This window comes from Carassius auratus, chromosome 22, assembly GCF_003368295.1.
Source record: "Carassius auratus strain Wakin chromosome 22, ASM336829v1, whole genome shotgun sequence".
NCBI lineage: Eukaryota > Metazoa > Chordata > Actinopteri > Cypriniformes > Cyprinidae > Carassius > Carassius auratus.
Genome location: NC_039264.1, coordinates 32914113 through 32935368, shown reverse-complemented (window position 1 = coordinate 32935368; position 21256 = coordinate 32914113). Strand labels below are relative to the sequence as shown.

Below are 21256 nucleotides of genomic sequence, written 5' to 3'. Positions count from 1 at the left end.
TGCTACCCAAGAAGGGTGATCTGGCGGATATAAGAAACTGGCGTCCAGTGTCTTTGCTTGGAGTGGATTATAAGATTCTGTCAAAAGCATTAACTAATAGATTAAAACTCCATATATCGACAATAATTCACGCAGACCAGTCATTTTGTATTCCAAAACGCACAATATTTGATAATTTGTTTCTGCTTCGTGATTTGATCTCATGTGCCAGAGACAATAATGTTAATGTGGGTTTTTTATCTTTAGATCAGGAGAAAGCTTTTGATCGTGTGGATCATGAGTTTCTTTTTAAATGTTTTGAAGCTTTCGGTTTTGGTTCTGTTTTTAGTTCTTATGTTAAATTATTGTACACTGATATTTATAGTTTCTTAAAAATAAGTGGTTCACTTACAAGACCTTTTTCAGTTGGCAGAGGCATACGGCAGGGTTGCAGTATGTCAGGTATTTTATATGCCATAGCCATTGAACCGTTGCTAACTGTACTGAGGCGTCAACTTTGCGGAGTTTCAACGGCGGGCCGTTTTGAATCAGAGATGGTACCCGTTAAACTCAGTGCTTATGCTGACGATGTCACTGTCATAATAAGATCCAATGAAGATGTGTGCAAGCTGGAAGTGGCTCTTGACATGTATCAAAAAGCCTCCTCAGCTCGAGTTAACTGGGGAAAAAGTGCATCGTTGTTAATAGGCCAATGGGAGGAAGAAGGTAGGCCTGTTCCTAAACTTCCTCAGCACTGCCCCTGGAGTTCAGAGGGGTTTAAAGTGCTGGGGGTCTTTCTTGGAACAGAGCAATACACTGGGAAGGCGTTTATGAAAAGGTGGTTGGTCGTTTACAGAAATGGAGATGGATTCTCCCACAATTGTCATACAGAGGAAGGGTTCTTGTTGTTAACAATCTAGCAGCATCTATGCTGTGGCATCGCTTGACTGTTATCGACCCCCCAAAAGAACTACTACAAAAGCTACAGAAGGACTTTGTGGATTTTTTTTGGGATGGTTTTCACTGGCTTCCTTCAGGAATCCTATATTTGCCAGTAAATGAAGGAGGTCAAGGGCTGATTGAATTATCAGCTAAAATCAGAGCCATGAGACTACAATCTGCACAAAAGCTGCTTTTTTCTAGAGATTTTATTCCTTGGGTGTCTTTTGGACTAACTTTACAAAGATCCCTTTGTAGTAGTGATCTTGATAAGCAACTGTTTTTGATGTCACCGTTTATTCAAAATGTCACATTTGGTGCAAATTTTTATGCATCGGTTTTGAAATCTTGGGAAATGTTTAAGCTGCATAGGTCTGAAAATGATCATTATGGTTTGAATGAACCACTGTTTTTTAATCCTTTTTTAGGAAATGTTTGCGTGGCTAATAGTATAGTTAAGTTATGCATGAAGAAAGGTTTTACCAAAGTGGGGCACTTGATTAATGTAGAATCAAAAGAGTGGAGGTCAGCAGAAGATATTGCCAGTCAGGTTGATTTGAGGTCTGTGAGGGTGGTAGAGCGGCTGATTTCAGGGATGAAAGCTGCTCTTCCGTTCCCTCTTTTGCAGTTTGTAGAGCTTTCTCTAGAGGGTGGGCCTACACATCTTGATTTTCCTGATTTAGGTGTGTGCCCTGGAGTTTGTCCTGAACCCAGCCAGGTTGGAAAGCTGCTAAATTTTGAGAGATTAAAAGGGTTACTTTTTCATTCTGTGGGGAAAAAAGACATGTATCAGGCCTGTGTAAAAACTGCTTATTTTAAGGATCTTCATGACAGAATTGATACAAAATGGAGAGAAAAGCTCACAGTTGCAGATGATATTTCTCCTTCTTGGAGACTCTTTTATAAAAGTCCCCTTCCAAAGCGTTCAGGGGATTTGCAATGGAGAATAGTACACTGTGTGATAGCCACTAATGCTTTTGTGTCCAAACTCAACTTGAATGTTCTGCCCTTGTGTCATGCCTGTAATAGTCATGAAACGGTTTTTCATGTTTTTATTGAATGTCCAAGGTTAGTGCCACTTTTGGCATTGCTGGAAAGAATTATTGATGGGCTGGGTTTTGAGTTTAACAAAGTACTTTTTATTTTTGGCTGTAGGTATTCTAAAGTGAACAAGGATCGCTGTACTGTTGCTAATTTTATTCTTGGGCAAGCAAAATTGGCTATGTGGAAGACTTGCAGACTTGCTCTGGAAGGAAGAATTGTTAAAGTTTTGACTCTGTTTACAGCACTTGTTGAATCAAGAATAAGGGCAGAATATATATTTTTTAAAACTACCGGGAATATGGGCGAATTTATGAACAAATGGTGTGTAAATAGCGGTTTGTTTGTGTTTTGTGAAGAAAACTGTTTATCATTTGTTTGGTGAATACTTTTGAACATATATTGTATTAATGTTGAGTGTGTAATGTAATTTTTGATTGAGTAAAGAATTTTAAACGTCTCTCTCTCTCTCTCTATCTCTCTCTCTCTCTCTCTCTCTCTCTCTCTCTCACACACACACACACACACACCACACATTACACACACACACACACACACACAAACACACATTACATGTGTGTATCTAAATCCTGTTTTTAATTTACCATGCTTTTAAATTCCTATAAGGTATTTGATTGGCTTCGAATGATAAAAATTGTTCCACTCTTTCTAATTAAAGTGATTGCTGTCCTATTGAAGTGGCGGTTTAAATGTTGGTTTTAATCTATCAAACATGGAATCAAAACCAAGAAGGGTGAGAAAGCCCAACTGGACAGAGGAACAGTGTTTACTGTTAGCCCAGTTAGTGGATGAACACAAGGCCATTCTTAAAGGAAATTCGGGCCGGGTGACACAGCAAGAAACAAGAAGCAGACATGGGAGCGTATAGCACAAACTATTAACGGTTCATTCCCCCTGCTTGTGCGCACCTAAGCCTGCTATATTCATAAATGCAGTTTTTTGAGCCTGCAAGGTGGGAATGTCCAGTGAAACTAAATGAACTGTGACACAATAAGATGTTCTGAGAGTGCTGTAATTGTGTGATCACTCTGCTTACAGAAGGTTGTGACAGACCCAAATCATCACTATTGCATTGTTGCATTTTCCCAGTTGCCAAATGTAGTGTAGTGATGTAGTGAATTTATATATTAAATTATAAATTATTATATAATCTATAGCGTCTTATTAACTCACTGTCATCCATTGTCTGCAGCACATTTCTTCTGTCTCTTCGTCTTCCTGCCATTTTCTCCTCTGCTAAAGAAACTCTTAATTCTCTTAAAAGTCCTCGTCTGTGCTCCTAACAAGTTTGACCTTAAGACCTCTTTTAAGGTTTAAGATGTTTTCTGAATTACTTTTTTCTTTACTAGGATTTTTTCTTTAATTTTAAGAGTAAACGCACACATTTATAAGAATTTTCTTTGAATTTTGTCACTAGGAGCTACTTTTTGCATTAAGATTCTTTATGAATACGGGCTCTGATGTTCAGGAAAACACATTTAACCTGGCGTTTGATTTTTAAACTGCTTTTCTCCTCGCTCCTAAAAAAATAAATAATTCGTTTTTTAGACATTAGTTTGGGACGGTCAGCTGTTGAATAATGTTTTTTTGAGTATTATTGAGCTTTACTGTCAGGTTTTCCTTTGCTTCTCCTTTAAATGAGTCATATGATGCTGCTAAAAACAACATTATTTTGTGTAATTTGTTTATGCGGTTTAAGTTTTTTTAAAAGAAACATTATTTTCCACATACTGTACATTATGGTTTCTCCTCTATGCCCTCCTTCTGAAATGTGTCGATTTTCACAAAGCTCATCGTCTCAAAAGCGAGGTGTGCTGTGATTGGTCAGATATCCAGTGTGTTGTGATTGGCCGAATGCCTCAAGCGTGTGACAGAAATGTTACGCTCGACGAGACATAAAACCCATTATAAACATGATACAAACATGATTTCTAGTCTGGTCTTCTTTTGTAAGGCCAAACAAAGTAATTTCACGTTCTCAGTGAAACAGTGTCACACTGAGTGAACAGAGGTGAGAACGCTCGAGAACGGTGCAGCAGGTGATTCTGTGAAGGACTGTACCTTGGTCTTGAGTGACCACATGTGATGACCCTGGGCTGGACTCTTCTTTGTCCAATGTTCACACCATCCATCCTAAATATATTTGAGATTAGAATAAGTGTGTCCCAAAGCAGAGTATGCTGAAAAGAGTATGCCAAAAGTCCCCAGATGGTCGACTATTTCAGGTCGATTTTTGTGCACACTCCAATGACTAAAATCAGGTGAAGACTGAACACGGTAAGAAGAGTTAAAATATGCTTTATTTGTACAGTTGTATCCAGTAACATTACTGGTCATTGTTAAACTCAGATTTCAGTGAAAAGTAATTTGGCAAATAACATTTTGAGTAAAACACTGTTTGGACGTAATTTCTATCTAGTATCTTTCTGGGATGTGGGGTGATTTAATAAGCTTTATAAATAAGTTTTCAGTCCAATCCGACCTAAAACAAATTTTCTCTCCTTTCGAGTGAAACAGCAGGCGAGTAAAGCTAATGTTTGTTTTCACTGAACTTCTAGTTGTTTGAGTCTATTTTTTTGTTTACATATGACTATTCTCCACCCTATGTAATGTTGTTTCAGATCATTTCATATCATATTAATTCATAATGAATACGTTGCCGTGTGTGTGTGTGTGTTTGTGTGTGTGTGTTTATTCTGTTACAGCTTACAAATTATGCAAGTGCCACCAGTGTGTTTTTGGAGTATTTCTTCTTTCTATTTCATCTTTCGTCTCAGGAAAGTAAGATTAAAAACCGTTTTATACTTGATTTTGTCAAATACTGATAATGGTCCACAACTACAGCTTTTACCATGTAATAAATGTGCCATTTCAAAAGATTCATACCTATAACTTATGGTTAAAAGTTTAAAAACCCACTTGTATCAGTAAACTTTAGTTCTAGTTTACTAGCTTGAGTCTATTTTTATTTACATTTGACACTTCTCCACCTCATGTAATGTTGTTTCAGATCATTATTTCATACCATATTAATTCATAATAAGTTGTACAAAGGTACTAAAACATATTTAAAACAGTTCATGTGAGTTCAGTAGTTCAATTTAAATATTATAAAGCGACAAAACCACCCCAATATAACAACTTTTCAGCAATATAGTGATGGGCTGATTTCAAAACACTGCTTCGAAGCTTTACGAATCGAATCAGTGACTCAGAGCGCCAATGTCACGTGATTTCAGCAGTTTATCTGTTTGACAGGAGATCTGAGTCACTGATTCGATTCGTAAAGATATGAAGCAGTGTTTTGAAATCAGCCCATCACTATATTGCTGAAAAGTTGTTTCGTTTTTTCGGTGCACAATGATTCTCGTTGCTTTTATAATATTAAGGAAGAACCACTGAACTCACATTAAATATTTTTTTACTACCTTTCTGGATCTTGAGAGAGGAAATGTCATTGCTTTGAACGCAGGCCTCACTGAGCCGTCGGATTTAATCAAAATATCTTAATTTGTGTTCTGAAGATGAATGAAGGCCTTACGGGTGTAGAACAATATGAGGGTGAGTAATTAATGACAGAATTTTCACTTTTGGGTGAACTAACCCTTTAATATATAAGAAATTGACATGATTTTTGCTATATTGTAGATTTCTTCCCTTGCAGCTGTTGGGGGCCATGACACAGAACGTGTCACATGAAACATCCTTTCTCACATCTTCATGATGATGTTGGGAGGAAGATCAACTGGAAGAGTGTGAATGGGAGAAAAACATTCAACCAGATGGAGTCCAAGAAGTTCCTTTTAAACGATTACAACATTATAGATCAAAACTGAATTAAATTAGCCTATCACATTTCTCATCAATATTGTTAACAATAAAGATTAATAATAAGGAAAAGAAGCACATCACAAATCATCATTAAATCCTGTCCTACTGTAGATAAACAGAACATCTCCGCTTATTAACTAACGATCATGTGCCTCAAAGAAGCACAAATAAAGATATAGGTGCAAACAGAATACAGTGACGTCAAATTGGTTTTGATAAGCAGTTATTTTATCACACAGAACACTTTGGTGAAACTCATGCATCTAGCAAGAACTTAATACACTAAATAATCATATTGATTTGAACATTTATGAATTAATTAAATGTGAGTAATGAACAAGACTGCACAAGTTATAGTGATCACGAGGAAGGTCCGCGTACAGTAAAGTGGATAGTGTACAACACATTTGCTCAGATTCGTTTTCAGTTCTTAATAGTTTAATAAGTGGGAAATCCGATTCATGAAAATTAGAAATTTTGTAAAATTTGTATAGACTTTGTCAATTAAGACTTTTAATTTTTAATAAGACTTCTTTTTCGTCTAAGAATTGGTAATTCTGCCCTCAACAAATCACTTCAATCGATAGGGAAACATGGTTCTGGTCAGTACAATAAATGTGCACTCTCAGAAACTGTAGCGCATGTATTAATCAATTGTATGGCATATGAAAAGGAAAGAATTAAATTAAAAAAACGATTAGTTGGCACACATTCTTTAACTTTGCCGAATATATTTAATAGTTCTTTCAAAGGATCTGAAGCTCTTTTTATTATTTTTTTTAAAGCAACAAATTTATATAAGACAATATAGAAAGGTAGGGTAGGTGGAAGTTATATTTTTTGTTTGTTTGTTTGTATCTCTCCTGTTTATTTCTGACATCAGTGCCTCACACTCCATCCCAGTAGATGGCGGAATATGCATCAACGCTGGTTTGGCGACCGCCATTAAACGTCAAAGAAGAAGAAGATGTTATTTGTGGATTAACTCAATTTATTTGAGAAGCGAACCGTTTCAAACGATTCCGTTCGATTCGATGAACTGGTTCAACCGACTCACTGAGAAGAACCGGTTAAATCAAACGATTCGTTCATGAACCGGACACCAGCGTGCGCTTGCTGTGTCTTCTGAGGTGAGTCGAGCAGTCCAGATATATCTCTTGTTTACACATCCTTAAAAAACATTTTACACGGTTTGTTTAATCAACATCCTACGGGGTTCTTTCTAAACTGTTTTCATCGGATAGAACACTATTTACGCGCCTGTTCTGGCGACAGGAAAGGAACATCACAGGGAACTAAAGTCATGCGGACACGAACCATTGTGTGTGTTTCTCTAAAGTTTGTGTTAATCTTTTAGAGTGATGAAGATGTGCGTGTTTCTTCGTGCTTTCATAGATATGAAAATATTCAGTTATATCCTATATGGTTAATGGCAGGCAGAAATTGAGCAGAAAAAAAAACTAAATGATTAGTTGCAGTTTGTTTTATCCATGTAATTAGTGATTGAAAAACAATACTCTCTCTCTCTCTCTCTCTCTCTCTATCTATATATATATATATATATATATATATATATATATATATATATATATATATATATATATATACTACACACACACACACACACACACACACACACACAGAGAGAGAGAGAGAGAGAGAGAGAGAGAGAGATTGATTGTTTTTCACTTACTAAGAGAGAGAGAGTGAGACGTTTTTAACATTTATTTTACTCTGCTCGGACTCTAATGGTGCCTTTTTAAAGTATATATATATATATTTATTTTTATTTTTTTACCACAGACACCTACTATTACTATGCCAGTATAACTGCCAAATAAGCAAACTAATGTCTGCACAAAAAGTTAAAACTCTGCTGCCGAGTCCAGCATTTTTTGACAGAATTATAATTATATTTCTAAGTCTCAGAACTCCTATAAATGCCGGAATATTCTCATCAAGTGAAGACAGAGTTTATTGAAAGACAGAGAAAACATGAGAGATCCAGAACCCTGCAGAACCAAACACACTGAAGAACAAACAGGTTGTGTTTAAGAGCACACTAAAGAAATTAAAAGATAAAATTAAATGTCATCCTCTTAATCCTAAATAACTCATATAAATCATATTTAATACATTCATTTCTAAGGATTCTTAATTGTCAATTTGAACAAAAGAAAATCGATCCTACAACATGATCAAAATTAGCAAGAATTGTGTTAAAATGATAAATAATGATACAACAGTGTTTTGAGAAACATTTATTTGTTCATCTTGAAATCTTTGTGGGCATACCAATTGCATAATGTTATAGTTTGCATGAATTTAATTAAATGCACCAAGTTGCTATTTTTGCTCAGTTTGGGCTTCTAAATAAATAATAAATATTTAATCTAAAGCAGCGGTTCCCCACCCCGCTCTGCATATTTATTATGCATCTGTTATCACATAGGACTTTTGTTCTATTCCAATGTAAGTGTCCTGCAGTGGACATCAGGATATTGATTCCAATTCCATGTTACATACAAAGAGGATTAAAGTGTGCAAGAAGTGAATTTAAATAGTATTTATTTACAGAGGCATATCACATCTGTGTGTGAAGATGCTGCAGACTATTACTGAATTATTTCAAGCATGTTTCCCCTCTGTGACCAGTGTGTCACAGAAGCGCAGCTTTTTTTAATTAATTTCTGTTGGCAGTAAGCACTTTGCATGCTGTTTATGAATCTGGGTGACCTGTGTTATTGGAGGAGTGCTCTGAGTGCCTCAAGTTGAAAAAAAAAAGCAACTCTGAATGGAAAGGCGCCTGACGTCATTCACGTTTTTTTCCCCATTGTCCAATCGAATGAATGGCAAGGCGGGCCTTCCGATGTGGTGACAAAAGTTTAACATTGTTTAGCAAGTCCAGAGACTGCAATGATGGAGGAGAAACTTTTGGTGTCTGTCGTGGGTCACCTGGAGCTGTATTTTTCATGGTTTCTGCTAATATGACAGTTTACTTCTTTGATTTACAGACTGTAAAATTATTGATTTGGCTGTTGCTCCCCCTTCCCTCCTTTGTTTCTTTGAATTGATGTTGTTTTGTTGAATTAAAGATAAAAAGAGTTAAGCACAAAAATAAATGAATAAATAACGGTGATATGATTTCTAAAGACATTTACAAAATTAAGATATAAATTACCAGTGTTTCTCCATAAATAGATTTATTTGTGGCGTTTGACTTCGTTGAATAGACATGAGCACTGAACGTTACAAAATCAAAACGTCGCAGGTGCTTTATATAAGTTTATCTCTGAATAGAAAGGACTGTCTTCAGAAAATTTTGATTTTGATTTTATCTAATGAAGAAGCGTTCGTGAGCGGAGCTGCTTTGATTACAGCCGTTACTAAAATTTTGAAATATTTTACATTTTTAAATGTGAATAAATCCTGTGATCAAAGCTGAATTTTCAGCATCATTATTCCAGTTTTCAGTGTCACATGATCTAATATGCCGATTTGCTGATTATCAATATTTAAAACTTCTTGCTGAGCAGAAGAGAATTCTTTAAAGACATTAAAAATCTTACTGTTCAAAAACTGTGGCTGGTAGTGTATGCTTGCCTATAGTTTGAAGTTAAAGATATGAATATTACTTATGTGAGTCTGATGATGGTGATTTGACAGTGATTTCACATTTCTTGTGTGTATGAAGGCTAAACACAAATAAAAGGAGAATGTAAAAGACATCTGTTGTAGGCATTCTTGGCAGTTTTACAAGGCTTTTTATAATGGTGTTCTTATTGATATCGGAATTAAATATCAGCCAGACTTAAGAAATATATTGTGTGCTGATCACCTTTCTGATATTATTGATCTTCTCAGAAATGAAAGAAGCTAACTCATTGCATTTGCTGTTGGAGAGCATTTCACTGGGAATCTAACTTTTGCAACCTTATAAGATGCAATGAATAAACTACATCCTTCACTCTTTCTGCCATGCTGCTTGTCTGTGATGGGGCTGTGCATAGACAATGTGAGCCTAGGAAGTGTTGACACATTTTACAGTGGGATGAAACAACGGCATAAACAGAAGTACAACCCCAAATCAGAAAAAGTTGGGACAGTATGGAAAATGCAAAAAAAAGTGACTTCTAAATTTACTTGACTTGTATTTCATTGCAGACAATATGAACACAAAATATTTCATGTTTTGTCTGGTCAACTTCATGTCATTTGTAAATATGCATCCTTTCCTGTCATTCAGACCTGCAACACATTTAAAAAAAAGTTGGGACAGGAGCAATTTAGGGCTAGTAATGAGGTAAAATGGTTAAATAATGATGTGATTTGAAACAGGTCATGTCAACAGGTGATTGTAATTATGATTTAGTATAAAAGCAGCAAGCAAGAAAGGTCTAATCCTTTAGGAGCAAAGATGGGCCGAGGATCGCCAGTTTGCCAACAAATACGTGAAATGTTTAAAAACAATGTTCCTCAAAGAAAGATAGGAAGAGATTTGGATATTTCACATTCAACAGTGCATAACATAATTAAAAGATTCAAGGAATCTGGAGGAATTTCAGTGCGTAAAGGACAAGGGCGCAAGCCTAAGCTGAAGAACCGTGATCTCCGATCCCTCAGGCGGCACTGCATCAAGAATCGTCATTCATCTAGAAGCGATATCACCACATGGGCTCAGGACTACTTTTCACAACACTTAAAAGACGTTTAGGGACTGGGTACAGGGTCTTCGTTGCCACACATTCTCTATTGGAGACAGGTGGGGACTGCAGGCAGGTTAGTCAAGTACCCGTACCCTCTTCCTCCGCAGCCAGGACTTTGTAATGTGTGCAGAATGTGGTCTTGCATTGTCTTGTTGAAATATGCATGGACGTCCCTGGAAAAGATGTCTTCGTGAAGGCAGCATATTATGCTCCAAAATCTCTATGTACTTTTCACATTTACATTTTACATTTAATCATTTAGCAGACGCTTTTATCCAAAGCGACTTACAAATGAGAACAATAGAAGCAGTCAGGTCAACAAGAGAACAACAACAGAATACAAGTGCCATGACAAGTCTCAGTTAGTCTAGTATAGAACGCATAGCCAGGTGTATATAATTTTCTTTTCTTTTTTTTTTTTTTTATTAAATGAAAAAGACAAGAAAAGGAAAAGTACTGGTGTTAGTAGGTTAAGTGCAGGCGAAAAAGATGAGTCTTTAGATGTTTCTTGAAAGTGAGTAAAGACTCCGCTGTACGAATTGAGATTGGGAGGTCATTCCAACAGCTGGGCACAGTCCAGGAAAAGGTCCGTGAGAGTGATTTTGAATTTCTTTGGGATGGCACCACAAGGCGTTGTTCACTTGCAGAACGCAAGCTTCTGGAGGGCACATAGGATTTAACCAGTGAGTTTAGGTAAGTTGGTGCCGTGCCAGTGGTTGTCTTGTAGGCAAGCATCAGTACCTTGAATTTGATGCGAGCAGCTACTGGTAGCCAGTGTAACCTGATGAGGAGGGGAGTAACATGAGCTTTTTTTGGCTCATTGAAGACAACCCTCGCTGCTGCATTCTGGATCATTTGCAGAGGCTTGACAGTACATGCAGGAAGGCCCGCCAGGAGAGCATTACAATAGTCCAGTCTGGAGAGAACAAGAGCTTGGACAAGAAGTTGGGTTGCTTGCTCCGACAGGAAGGGTCTAATCTTCCTAATGTTGTATAAGGCAAACCTGCAGGACCGGGTTGTTGTAGCAATGTGGTCAGTGAAGCTTAACTGATGATCCATCACAACTCCTAGGTTTCTGGCTGTCCTCGAAGGAGTTATGGTTGACGAGCCCAGCTGTATAGAGAAGTTGTGATGAATCAATGGGTTAGCTGGAATCACCAGTAGTTCAGTCTTTGTAAGGTTAAGCTGAAGGTGATGGTGATGGTCATTCGTCCAGCGGGAAATGTCACTCAGACAGGCTGAAATGCGAGCAGCTACCGTCGGGTCATCAGGCTGGAATGAGAAGTAGAGTTGGGTGTCATCAGCATAGCAGTGATAAGAAAAGCCATGCTTCTGAATGACAGATCCTAAAGATGTCATGTATATGGAGAAGAGAAGTGGTCCAAGTACTGAGCCCTGAGGAACCCCAGTAGCAAGGTGGTGTGACTTTGAAACATCACCCCTCCAAGACACACTGAAGGATCTGTCAGAGAGGTAGGACTTAACCCACAGGAGAGCAGTTCCAGAGATCCCCATCTTTCTGAGGGTGGACAGGAGAATCTGGTGATTAATAGTGTCAAAAGCAGCAGACAGGTCCAGTAAGATGAGTACCGAGGATTTTGAAGCTGCTCTTGCTAGTCGCAGGGCTTCAGTAACCAAGAGCAGAGCAGTCTCATTTGAGTGGCATCTTTTGAAGCCAGATTGGTTGCTGTCCAGGAGGTTGTTCTGTCCAAGGAACATAGAAAGCTGGTTGAACACAGCCCGCTCAAGTGTCTTTGCAATGAATGGAAGAAGGGATACCGGTCTGTAGTTTTCAAGAAGCGCTGGATTTAGAGATGGTTTCTTGAGCAGTGGGCTTACCCGAGCCTGTTTGAATGCTAAGGGAAATGTTCCAGATTGAAGAGAGGAGTTGATAATGTGAGTAAGTGAAGGTATGACTGAAGAAGAGATCGCTTGAAGGAGGTGAGTGGGGATAGGATCAAGTGGACAAGTAGTAGGATGATTGGACAGGAGAATTTTGGAGACGTCCATCTCTGAGAGTGGGGAGAAGGAGGATAAAGAGTGTGCATCAGTCATTGTGAAGTTTTCCTCAGTCTGTGGTGTGGAGAATTGTTCACTGATGGATCTCGTCTTATTTGTGAAGAAAGTTGCAAAGTCGTCCGCTGTAAGAGTCGATGGAGGAGGTGGAGGCGGCGGATTAAGAAGAGAAGAGAAAGTCTTGAATAGCGTCCGAGCGTCACAGCAGCTGTTAATTTTGTTGTGGTAGTAGGATGTTTTAGCTGTTAAGACCTTTGCAGAGAAGGAAGAGAGGAGTGATTGATACACACTGAGGTCCGTAGAGTTTTTTGATTTCTGCCATTTCCTCTCTGGAAGAGTTTAGAGCGATGTTCACGGAGAACCGCGGACAGCCAGGGGGCAGATGGGGCAGTGCGTGCTGGTCTAGACAACAGTGGGCAAAAGTTGTCCAAGCAAGATGTTAAAGTGGAGCAAAGAGTGTCCGTAGCACTGTTCGTGTCCAGAGCAGAAAACTGAGAGAATGGTGGAAGAAAGGATGAAAACACAGCAGATAGGCGAGATGGAGAGTGTGAGCGTAAGTTCCGTCGAAAGGTGACCTGCGTTGGAGTGTGTGCCACTTCAGGAGTAAGTGCTAGGTTAGCAGTAATGAGGAAGTGATCAGAGGTGTGCAGTGGAGCAACTGAAGAGGTGTCCACAGAGCAACCACGCGTGTAGATGAGGTCAAGTTGGTTTGCCCGATTTGTGAGTCGCTGTAGTGGACATTAGCTTGAGATCAAATGAGGTGAGCAGAGTTTTGAAGTCAGCAGCCTGGGGTTTATCTAAGTGGATGTTGAAGTCGCCAAGCAGTACCAGAGGAGTACCATCTTCAGGAAAGCTTGATAGCAGCACATCCAACTCCTCCAAGAAGTTTCCCAGTTGACCTGGAGGACGATAAAGGACCACAAAGTGGATTTTAACAGGGTGGGTTACAGTAATGGCATGTGATTCAAATGAACCAGTACCTGTAGGTGATGGCTGAAGTTCAAATTTCCATTCTTTGGATATAAGGAGACCCGTACCTCCACCCCTCCCAGTTGTACGAGGAGTGTGGGAACAAGTGAAATTAGTAGAGAGGGCTGCAGGGGTGGCAGCATCTTTAGGTTTGATCCAAGTCTCTGTCAGTGCCATGAGGTTGAGATCGAAATGGGTAGCAATAGAAGAAATGAAGTCTGCTTTGTTAACTGCAGACTGGCAGTTCCAGAGACCAACTGGAATAGAGAGCATAGTAGTAGAGGTCAGAGGGACATGGCGTAGGTTTGTCAGACAGGCCTTCCTGCGACGTACATAGCGTGCTCTCCGAGTGTTAGTAGTGATAGTAGAGATCTGAAAGCACATAGTGACTACAAGTGTAAGATATTTGAGAGGCTATACAAAAAGTAAATAAAGAGAAAAGCAATACTCAAGTGCCCCGTCGGTGTCCTTGCTCGGTCGATTGTCTTTACACTCGTCGGTCTTCACACGAGGAGGGTTCACACGAGGGTTGCCGCGACCGGTGCCGCGGTGAAACCTAGTGCTTTGTATTAGCCTGATTAACTGAAGTCAGCTGGACACGCCTTACTATTTAGCAGATCGAAACCAGGCAGTCCCACGCAAAACCAAGCGCCACTTTCAGCACGTATTAACCACGGTAAGACACACAATTTAAACCAAAACAAAAACTTTCCTAGCAATGATGATCACACACTAGTCTGATGAGAAAACAAGACAAAACACTCACAAGCTGCTGTCCTTCTATGTTGCTCGACTGTTTTTCAGCATTAATGCCTTCACAGAAGTGCAAGTTACCTTTGCCAAGGGCACTGACACAACCCCATACCATGACCGATCCTGGCTTTGGGACTTGTTGCTGGTAACAGTCTAGATGATCCTTTTCTTCTTTGGTCCAGAGCACACGGCGTCCATATCTCCCAAAAAATACCTGAAATACTGATTCATCTGACCACAGTACACGTTTCCACTGTGTGATGGTCCATCCCAGATGCCTCCGAGCCCAGAGAAGTCGACGGCGCTTCTGGTTAACATAGGGCTTCCTTTTGGCACGGTACAGTTTTAATTGGCATTTGTGGATGTAACTACGTATTGTGGTACTTGACAAAGGTTTGCCAAAGTAGTCCTGAGCCCATGTGGTGATATCGCTTCTAGATGAATGACGATTCTTGATGCAGTGCCGCCTGAGGGATCGGAGATCACGGTTCTTCAGGTTAGGCTTGCGCCCTTGTCCTTTACGCACTGAAATTCCTCCAGATTCCTTGAATCTTTTAATTATGTTATGCACTGTTGAATGTGAAATATCCAAATCTCTTCCTATCTTTCTTTGAGGAACATTGTTTTTAAACATTTCACGTATTTGTTGGCAAACTGGCGATCCTCGGCCCATCGTTGCTCCTAAGGGATTAGACCTTTCTTGCTTGCTGCTTTTATACTAAATCATAATTACAATCACCTGTTGACATGACCTGTTTCAAATCACATCATTATTTAACCATTTTACCTCATTACTAGCCCTAAATTGCTCCTGTCCCAACTTTTTTTTAAATGTGTTGCAGGTCTGAATGACAGGAAAGGATGCATATTTACAAATGACATGAAGTTGACCAGACAAAACATGAAATATTTTGTGTTCATATTGTCTGCAATGAAATTCAAGTCTAAGTAAATTTAGAAATCACTACTTTCTTTTTTTTATTTGCGTTTTCCATACTGTCCCAACTTTTTCTAATTTGGGGTTGTAAATACTCCTTCATTTTTGATCGTACAGATAAGAATAAGGTATCATTTCAAACTCGAAAGGGTCTGGGTATGTATAGTCATAACAACAGCAAAATAATGTGCTTTTGTAAAATAAAGAAAATATACATGGTGCGTTCTCTGCCATCTTGGTCTCTGTCACCTCTCTTCACAGACATGTAAATAAAACAGCGTTACCAATACAGTATCATTCCTGTATGTGATGCAGTGCTGTCTAAGGGCCTGAAGATCATGGGCATCCAGTATGGTTTTCCGGCCTTGACCCTTACGCACAGTGATTTTGTGGAATATTTGTATTAATAAGATTTTACTCAATCAAGTATAATCAAGATGAATCTAGTCGCATATATGCATATGTGTCTTATTCCATTATAATCATATAGCCTTTGTGTGAAAGGAATGTGTCTATGTCTGCAAAAAACATCCTGACCACCACAGATAGGAAACATCTGGAAAAACATGCAATGGGCCTCTTTTCTTTACCATAGCAAGTCCCTAGGGAGGTATCAAAATTGCAAGCATAAGGAAAAGTCTGACTATTTGGTAACGCCCTGTATAGTATATTATATATATACTATATAATGAGATGCTACCTAGCATTCGGGAGATCTTCTCACAAAGAGGATCTTGGCTTTGTTTCTCTCTGAAATAAAGTCTATCTTCTGGAAACAAAACCCAGAGACTGCGTGATTGCTCAGACACAGGGCAGATTAAAAAAACAATACATTTGCTCCAGATTCTTTGAATCTTTGGATGATATTATGCACTGTAGATCATGATAACATCAAACTCTTTTTTTTCTATCAAATTTATTACAGCTGTAGAATTGAAAATGCACAAGAGGACCCACACTGGAGGGAAACCTTACATGTGTTCACACTGCGATAGGAGATTTGTTCATAGAGCAACTCTGAAAACACATGAGAGGACCCACACTGGAGAGAAACCATACAAGTGTTCATATTGTGACAAGAGATTAATTTGTTCAGGACAACTGAAAACACATGAGAGGACCCACACTGGAGAGAAACCATACAAGTGTTCACACTGTGACAAGAGATTCATTCAGACAGCAACTCTGAAAACACATGAGAGGACCCACACTGGAGAGAAACCATACAAGTGTTCATACTGTGACAAGACATTCATTTGTTTAGGACAACTGAAAACACATGAGAGGACCCACACTGGAGAGAAACCATACAAGTGTTCACACTGTGACAAGAGATTTGTTCAGAGAGCAAATCTGAAAACACATGAGAGGACTCACACCGGAGAGAAACCTTACAAGTGTTCACACTGTGACAAGACATTCAGTTGTTCAGGACATCTGAAAACACACCAGAGGATCCACACTGGAGAGAAACCATACAAGTGTTCACACTGTGACAAGAGATTCGTTCAGACAGCAAATCTGAAAACACATGAGAGGACTCACACCGGAGAGAAACCTTACAAGTGTTCACACTGTGACAAGAGATACCGTTTATCAGCACATCTGAAAACGCATGAGAGGACCCACACTGGAGAGAAACCATTCACATGTGATCTGTGTGGGAAGAGTTTCACACAATCAACAAACCATAAGTTGCACATGCACATCCACACTGGAGAGAAACCGTTTACATGTGATCTGTGTGGGAAGAGTTTCATAATAAAACGCAGCCTTAAAGAGCACATGAACATCCACTCTGGGGAAAAACCGTACACATGTGATCAGTGTGGCAAAGGATTTGTAAGGTCTTCGGACCTAAAGATTCACCTGACACTTCATACAAAGAAGAAACGTCTGTATTCATGTTCTTTGTGTGGAAAGAGTCTTCCACTGCTGAAAAGTTTAAAAACACATCAGAAAAGACATACTGCCAAAAAAGCTTATATGTGCTTTGAGTGTGAGAAGACTTTTTTTACAAATGAGCATTTGAAAATGCACCAGAGAACTCACACTGGAGAGAAACCTTACATGTGTTCACATTGCGACAAGAGATTCAGTTCTTCATCAAATCTGAAAAAACATGAAAGGACTCATACTGGAGAGAAACCATACACATGTGATCAATGTGGGAAGAGCTACACTGAATCATCTTCTCTACAGAGACATAAAAAATCATCCACAGCCCGAAATCATAGTAAGTAGAGTTAATATTCAACTTAATGCTTTACTTTTGACTCGTCAGTCTGTATTCTGTTCCCGCTAAAAAGCAGGCAATGGTTTCTAATTACAAAGGCAAATGTATCTATTTACACCATGTTTTTGCAGTGTTGAGTTTTGTAGCCAATGACAGACATGTTTGTTTAAAGCACTGACCAATCAGAGGGGTTTAATGTAAGTTAGTCAAAATATACTCAGAGAAAATCTATTATTTTAAGGGGAAAATAAGTTGATTTAAAATTTCATGGCATCAACACATCTCAAAAAAGTTGGGACAAGGCCATGTTTACCACTGTTTGGCATCCCCTCTTCTTTTTATAACAGTCTGCAAACGTCTGGTGACTGAGGAGACAAATTGCTCAAGTTTAGGAATAGGAATGTTGTCCCATTCTTGTCTAATACAGACTTCTAGTTGCTCTGCTGTCTTGTCGCATCTTCATCTGTATGATGCACCAAATAATTTCTATAGCCGCGTTTCCACCGCAGGAACTTTACCCAGGAACTAGGGACTTTGGCCTGGTACTTGGTGTGTTTCCACCGCAGGAACCAGGAACTAAATAAAGTTCTGGGTAAAAAAAATGCCCCTCAGAAAGTCCCTGCTGGCGAGGTGGTACTTTTTCAAAGTTCCGGAACTTTCGGGGTCGGGACTTTGGCACTAATCATTCTGATTGGTTGAGTCCACGCAGCATTGGTTGAGTTCAACCACCATTTATTCGGATCAACATTTTCAAAATATTACTGTTAAGCCGCGTTTCCACCGCAGGAACTTTACCCAGGAACTAGGGACTTTGGCCTGGTACTTGGTGTGTTTCCACCGCAGGAACCAGGAACTAAATAACGTTCTGGGTAAAAAAATGCCCCTCAGAAAGTCCCTGCTGGCGAGGTGGTACTTTTTCAAAGTTCCGAAACTTTTGGGGGCGGGACTTTGGCGCTAATCATTCTGATTGGTTGAGTACACGCAGCATTGGTTGAGTTCAACCACCATTTATTCGGATCAACATTTTCAAAATATTACTGTTGTGTCATGAAACGTAATTTTTAAAGTATTTCAGGCGAGAATATAGTTGTTTAAAACTCAAATCTGTTGTTTATTTATAAAAACAGCACCTATTTAAAAATGTGTTTCACCGATCTCTGATACGGTGAGCTCCACTCGATCAGCGGGAGATCAGTGATCATCTATCCGCCGAGAAGCAGCCTCAACTCAGCTAGACCTTCTGATATGTGCCGCTGGCTCTGATGTGTCTTTAGTGGTTAAACATAAAATATAATTCAGCTGCGGGGTAAATCTAACAGGTTTTCTTTTGTCTGTATTCAAATTATCTATATGTTAAAATGAAAATAAAAAAGGCAAATTTATATAATATTTCGTTTCATTGTAATGGCTGTATATAACGTTACACATATCCCTGAACTAAGTACATTTCTGCAGTTGTTATTATGCTTAAATGAAAACAAAAGGAGGCAGTGGTATTTGATATCCTATTTCGTTAAAAACCTACTTTTTATAATGCCTGATGCTTTACACAACAACGACTTTAAATGATCTTTTGTGAGTAATTTCTCCAAATTTGATGGTGATGATGATGTCACACACCGGTCGGTCTGATGGTGATGATGATGATGTCACACACCGGTCGGTCTGATGGTGATGATGATGATGTCACACACCGGTCGGTCTGATGGTGATGATGATGATGTCACACACACCGGTCGGTCTGATGGTGATGGTGATGATGTCACACACACCGGTCGGTCTGATGGTGATGATGATGATGTCATACACACCGGTCGGTCTGATGGTGATGGTGATGATGATGATGTCACACACCGGTCGTTCTGATGGTGATGATGTCACACACCGGTCGTTCTGATGGTGATGATGATGTCACACACCGGTCGGTCTGATGGTGATGATGATGATGTCACACACCGGTCGGTCTGATGGTGATGATGATGTCACACACCGGTCGGTCTGATGATGATGATGATGATGTCACACACACCGGTCGGTCTGATGGTGATGATGATGATGATGTCACACACCGGTCGGTCTGATGGTGGTGATGATGATGTCAACCACCGGTCGGTCTGATGGTGATGATGATGATGTCACACACACCGGTCGGTCTGATGGTGATGATGATGATGTCACACACCGGTCGGTCTGATGGTGATGATGATGATGTCACACACACCGGTCGGTCTGATGGTGATGATCCTCTTCAAGTCGAACAAACCTAATGATTCAATGAACCATTCATAAAGAACCCTTTACTTCACTCTTGAATGAATCAGCCATTTATACAAACCAAATGAATGAATAAATGACTCGATGACTTAATCATGAAGACATTACCTCCACCTACGCAGTTTTAGTTTATTATTTCACCATTTCATTAAAGAAATAATTTCATATTTCCATAGTAATAATAATAAAATTAAGAAAATAAATGATTAATGTTATAGTTCACCCTGCCAAAAATGACAATTCGGTCACCATTTTCTCACATGGTCCAAAAGAGCATAATCAAACAAAATATTTCTTGCTGAATCTACTTTTTATAATGCCTGATGCTTTACACAACAACGACTTTAAATGATCTTTTGTGAGTAATTTCTCCAAATTTGATGTGCGGTTCATTAGATTAATTAATCACCACATCATGTAATTAATTAGATTAAAAAAAATAAAAAATTACCAGCCCTAGAATAAATCTGAGTTTGTGTCTGAAAGCCACAATGAGTGATGGCACACTGAACTCAAAATGCAGTTTGAAGTGAAACAGCTTAATTGTTTACTTTTATTGTTTGCAGTGCCAAAACTAATGATTGATTAGTAGTAGGCTAGTGAAGATAATACAGTAACATATAGTAATTGTTTTTTTTTTTTCAGATATGTGTACAAGAAAGAAAAGTCCAAAGTTGTCACGGTGAATAAAGTTCAAGACTTCAAGACTTTTCAAGAGATTCAGATCAACTCATAGATAGTTGCTTCCCAAAAGAACATCATCTAATTGTTTTATTCTTGTTTCTCAATTTGCTTCATAATATAATCTCTCATTATGCTTTATAATTTCAAGTTAGATTTTTTTTTTTTACTCCATTTATGAAAAAGTGGACTTTTTAGTCGTGTGGACAAAAAAGTGACATGAAGAAGTGTCCATCTTAGTTTTAGGAAATACATTGATCTGGTGTTTGTTTAATTGTTAATCTTATAATCTTATAAATGCTCGACCATTTGTGATGCACTTGGTTTGGTTGTAAATCAATAATTTTCTCACAAATTTTCAAGTAATCATGTATTAAATAATCATGTATTTTATCAACGTTTATTGACCATTTTTAATGTCTAATGATGCTACTTGCGACAATAGTTTAATCAGTATTATTATTAATTTAATAATTTTGGGTTTATCCGAAAGCCATTACCTGATACGATTGCTTTTTAGACTTTGTTATGTTTTAAATGTCTTGATTGATAAAATCTTACTGCCTGACACAGATGAGACCCAGGTCTGATTGTGATGGTGCAGAAAAAGTTGTACATTTACTTATACATTTCAAATATGCACATGAGTAATCATAACCGAAGCTGAGAAATTAAGTTTTAGTGAATATAATCAAGACACTTGAAAAATACTTTACGGTTACATTTTATATATATATATATATATAAAACAATGTATTATTTGATCAATTTCACCTCCTTGAGCCATTAATATGTACCATAAATTACCAGTAAAACTGATTTTAAAAAATTGTTACCAGAAAATGTATTTGACACATGATTTTTTCCTGACAC

General features: G+C 38.5%; 1 protein-coding gene across 1 annotated transcript; it reads left to right on the top strand.

Annotated features, from left to right (window-relative positions):
• The first annotated feature begins 6769 nt into the window (after positions 1-6769).
• LOC113040432 (zinc finger protein 14-like) lies at positions 6770-20922 on the top strand. The gene is made up of 3 exons (XM_026198781.1): positions 6770-6941; positions 16118-17428; positions 20348-20922. Exons 2-3 carry the CDS (start codon positions 16132-16134, stop codon positions 20386-20388), a joined length of 1338 nt encoding a protein of 445 aa, XP_026054566.1. The 5' UTR covers positions 6770-6941; positions 16118-16131; the 3' UTR covers positions 20389-20922.
• Positions 20923-21256: the final 334 nt, after the last annotated feature.

Excerpts from the sequence above, each read along its gene's own strand:
- LOC113040432 (XM_026198781.1), top strand. The coding sequence starts at position 16,132 with ATGCACAAGAGGACCCACACTGGAGGGAAACCTTACATGTGTTCACAC. Across the intron at positions 17,429-20,347 it reads ATCCACAGCCCGAAATCATA|ATATGTGTACAAGAAAGAAA; the intron begins GTAAGTAGAGTT and ends TTTTTTTTTCAG.